This window comes from Neltuma alba, unplaced genomic scaffold (genome assembly GCF_004799145.2).
Source record: "Neltuma alba isolate B1F8T4 unplaced genomic scaffold, ASM479914v2 tig00003034_pilon, whole genome shotgun sequence".
NCBI lineage: Eukaryota > Viridiplantae > Streptophyta > Magnoliopsida > Fabales > Fabaceae > Neltuma > Neltuma alba.
Window position 1 is genome coordinate 19,495 of NW_021633118.1, and position 4,865 is coordinate 24,359.

The 4,865-nt window shown below is 35.1% G+C and overlaps 1 protein-coding gene across 1 annotated transcript; it reads left to right on the forward strand.

The window, feature by feature from the left end:
- LOC114740055 (auxin-induced protein X10A-like) lies at positions 1–2,260 on the forward strand. The gene is made up of 2 exons (XM_028928170.1): positions 1–274; positions 2,031–2,260. Exons 1-2 carry the CDS (start codon positions 1–3, stop codon positions 2,258–2,260), a joined length of 504 nt encoding a protein of 167 aa, XP_028784003.1.
- Positions 2,261–4,865: the final 2,605 nt, after the last annotated feature.

The following is a 4,865-nucleotide window of genomic DNA, read 5'->3' on the forward strand; positions in this document are numbered from 1 at the left end:
ATGGGTTTTCGTTTACCTGTTATTAGAAGGACTTCATTTGCTGCAAAAGTGGCTTCGTCAAAATCTGGAGAAGTGCCAAAGGGGTATCTTGCAGTATATGTAGGAGAAGAAATGAAGAGATTTGTGATCCCTGTATCTTACTTGAATCAACCTTTGTTTCAAGAGTTGTTAAGCTTGGCTGAAGAAGAGTTTGGATATGATCATCCAATGGGTGCACTCACTATTCCTTGCAGAGAAGATGTCTTTCTAAACGTTACTTCTTCCTTCAATGGATGTTAGTTTGCAAAGGAAAAAACTTAGATTAGGAGACATTTTTGTAGAGGAGGCAATTTAGATCCTTTTTCTATGTAAAGATTTTTCTTTTCCTTCTTCTTGCTTCCCCGACTATTCGGAAATGAAATATTGTTTACATGAACGACAAATTTTGTCAATGGACATTTTTTCATGTTATCTCAATTAATTATGAATATCGAAGCCTCAAAGGCGTTGAACTTTCAGTTTAAGTGACAGAGAATTTGTATCCTTATCCTGCAGGCAAATCTGAGAAGCAGTATTGTATTCTTAATCCAGTAAATTCAAATCAATTTTTGCTTTACGATAACAAAAGCGTCTGTGCAAGTGGGAGCATACAATGCCCCAAAAACTCTTTAAGATTTTTTTACCAATAAAAAGTTGTACTTTGTACTCAAAAACTTGCATATCTATGTGTATTTCGTATTCAGTGATATTATCGATCTGAATTTATGAAAAACATGTGAACACAGCTCAATATACTGATAGATGACTAGGAACGAAATTCAATTTTCGGGGACTATTTTGAACGTTTGAAGACACCGGCATATACTGGATTAATAATGAAGTCCTGTGTCTCAAGAGATCATATTTTACCCTTGGAAAATATGGCACGACTCAATAAAAATTTTAAATTACATGTTTAATTAACAGCTTGTTATTAGATTTCATGAATATACATGGTTCATTTGTCTTCTGGCATGAACAAATATGGCATGCAAAATTCAATCATTCAGCTTATAAGATCACATTGTTCTACTAAAGATAAACCAACTTCATTTACTCCTCAAGTTTTAAATCAAGGCATCATGCTACTTAATTATGTCTCCAAATAGCCCTGTTATATTGCCATCTATCCATTTAGGCCCTCCCAAGATTTTGCAGATTTTGATCTATCTTGTATGAGTTGGCTTGATTGTTGTATATATATGCATAGTCTCATAACATCTTGAAAAGCACTTACAAGACAAGATCATCTGATCTCTTGCGGCCCTTGTCACTCATGTGATTGTAAGGTCAAATGTTGTTTTAAGAATTAAGAGAGAAACCACGAGATTACAGTGCATGGCTTGTCTCACACTTTGTTCTTTATCGAATGGTCTTAGTTTAGATTGTGTGTGAGGCTATTTGGTGGATTTTTCGTGATTGATAGATCAGACCACGATTACTGAGCTTTTCAACAGGCCACAAGCACATGTAATAAGTGACATGTTTTGAGCAGTGTCTAAAAAAAGCACCCTTACATCACCTAAACAATAATCGAGTTCTCTTCTGCTCAAACGTTGTTTGTCAGATGATAAAAAATGAACCATGGGTAATACTGTGTTTCTGTAAATAAATAAAGAACGAGATTTTTATATTGAAGAAACCTAGAGACAGAATCATATGATCCTTCTCACCCATGTCTCTAGGCATTGGACTGTAGCGTGCACTCCATTGTACCTAAAAAGGAGACAACTCCATGTGACCTCTAGTGAGCCCTTGTCTCTCAATCATATTGGCCCTGCCCTACACCGCCCCTTTATATCCACAAATCAGAGAAGAAAATCAAATATTTCGTCTATAAATACTCATACTGAATGCTTTCGAAAGCAAGCGACACAAATCTTTCACAATATCCCCAAGCTAAGCATCAATATTCAAACACTACTTCCTCCTTATTTTCTTCGACACGAAAAACAATGGGTTTCGCTTGCCTGGAATCAGAAGGTCAGCTTCATTTGCTGCAAAATCGACAGCTTCGAAATCCGGTCAGGTGCCAAAGGGATATCTAGCAGTTTATGTTGGAGAGGACTTGAAGAGGTTTGTGATTCCAATATCATACCTGAACCAACCTTCGTTTCAAGAGCTGTTAGGTGAAGCTGAAGAAGAATTTAGATTTGATCATCCAAGGGTGCTCTCACCATTCCTTGTGCAGAAGATGTCTTCGTGCATGTCACTTCTTCCTTCAATGGCTGCTAGCTTATGAAGACAAGACTAACTTAGATTAGTTAATTAACACGACACAGTTTTGCCGAGGAAGTGACTTATGTCCTTTGGTTTTGTAAAGAGATGCGTTTTTTTTTTTTTCCTTTTTTCCTTCCCTACTTGGGAAGTGGGAAATTGTCCATCTGAATGAATTTATTAGGAGAATGTTTTCACCCACATCTCAATCTGAGTGAAGAAGATTCATATTCTTCTTGCAGATCATCGAGGAAAACATTTGTTTTATTCTTTCATCTGGTAAAGTCGAATCAAAATTTAATTTATTTGAAAGTACCAAAAGCTTCCTTAGATGAGTGTGTGTTAAAAACTCTAAGAAATTCTAGTCATTACTTCTTATTATAAGAAGCTCCTGCATATTTAAATTATTAATTTTTTCATATGATATCCTTAATTAAGTATAAAACTTCTCAATTAATGACTTTATTGATGATAATTTTGATATTTTATAAAAGATAACTAATTTTAACTTTATTAGTTTATGTAAAATTGTTGACAAATTAAATATAATAAAGAGGTTTTTTTAATTAATTTCAAATCAGTAATTTAAAACAGGAAGGAAGCATCATTTTCTATTCCTGTGTTCGATAATATTAACTGTTAGGATTATTCGGATTCAAAATCAATAACTCTTGTAGGACTATAAGCAAGATTGATAATTTTCCACATTGGTCTCTTTGTTCTTTGGACCAGCCGTCTTCAGCCTGGCCACTGAATCCACTAGATTAATCAAGTCTTAACATATAACAGGTTGTTGTTGTGGTTTTGGGGGGGGGGGGGGGGAGGGGTTTGATTTATTTGGTTTATAATAAGAAGAGTAAACTCCGAAGGGCAAATAATCAAATGCAACAATCTGTAGTGCTCTTGTCTGCTTATATAAGGGTTTATTTAGAATGGTTTATAAGTAACTTTCAATGATTTACAAAATAAGAAAAAAAACATGTGAGAAAAATTTTATCTCCATCTACATGAAATATGCTAATAACTGCTTATAATCGTGATCTCAAACGAAACCTAAATGATGAATAATGCACAAATCCAATCACCGTGTTCTCATGACCCGGATGTTGTCGAATGGGCCCAAGCGTCTGTATGGGCTGGGCAAAAATGAATGGGCCAAGAATGATGTCAAGGCTGTTGAGGGTGAAAGAAACGGAGTCATTTCAAATCCACGTTTATTTTTCCTGACCAACAAAATTTTTAGATATCAAATGTGTCGTCTAAATTAGAATTTTTTTTTTTTCCAAACAGAACTGAGTCTAGTGAAAATAACTAATTCTTCATAACATAATGAATCCAGCTTTGAATTACTATTAAAAAAAGTACCTACATTTAGTGTCTATATATATAAAATAAATAAATTAGTTTTTTTTCTTTTTTGATTAGAGGAGCAGTATGAGGATGAAAATGGGATCCAACGCATAACCACTCACTGATAGAAAATTTTCATGTCATAAGACGACTAATGGCAAATTGACAAATCAAATTCTTCATAAACATCTCAAAGCTAATAGTGACGCTTCGGTGGAGCAACAAAATATTTTATTATGGAAAAATTAAAAAAAATCTAATTAAAAAGCTTATGGATGAAATGATTTAAATCAGAGTATTAATGCGTGTGTACCAAAAATTTGTAGTGCACCAGTATAATGTATATATTAAAATTTATCACGTTTTTGTTACGACTTCCTCCATTTTTTAAAAAATATAATTAATGAAAAACGAGTTAAAATTAGTTAGGTGCAATAAACATGTAAAATTAATTTTTTTTTTCAAAAATATCCTCATTTATGAAAAATGTGGGGGTGTGAGAGAGAGTGGGAAAAAGAGATGAGACAGACATTAATTAATGACGGATGGTAAAACTGAAGAAAATATATTAAACATTCAAAAAGCTCTAAAATGTATCTTATAAAAAGAAACTTGGCTATTCAAGAAATTGTCTCATATAAAAAAGAGCGGAAGGAGACAGAGAGTAATAAATTTTAATGGGGATTTCTTCGATTTTTTCTATTTATTTTGATGGGGATGGGGAATTTATTACAATTTGCAAGAGAGGCTCGTGAATGTGGCGTTTGCTAGAACAGCTACCATCAGAGTGAAACGACGGCATTCTTTTGTCTGGGCATAAGCACAGAATGTGCCTTCCTTCTCCCGCAGAAGCAAAGGCGAATGCAATCTTCCCACTCCGTCATCTGCTCGCAATTCACTCTTTGCATTCGATTCCTTCAAAAGCTGCTTTTTTAACTCAAACGCATACTTCAATCCCACTTCCCATTAGACAATTCCAAAACAGTGTCTTGCGGTGAAGGTATCGCTAAGTTTCCACGCTTCCCTGTCCATTTTTTCTGCGTCATTGACTTCTTTGCCTTCTTGTGCATCTTGGGCTTCTCCGTTTTCCTCTTCTTCCTCCATGGGAACCCCAGAAAACATTCTCGAACTGAAGCTCAGAAGTATGTGTATTCGGTGTGGGCTCAACCAACGGAAGATGTGCGGGATAGGATGAAGAAGCTGATGAGCGGCCTCCGATCGGAGTTCGGTGGGCCTGAGTTTGAACCCCACAATAACAGTCGTAGGCGCGATCAGACTGA

Excerpts from the sequence above, each read along its gene's own strand:
- LOC114740055 (XM_028928170.1), top strand. The coding sequence starts at position 1 with ATGGGTTTTCGTTTACCTGTTATTAGAAGGACTTCATTTGCTGCAAAA. Across the intron at positions 275-2,030 it reads TACTTCTTCCTTCAATGGAT|CTTCGAAATCCGGTCAGGTG; the intron begins GTTAGTTTGCAA and ends CAAAATCGACAG.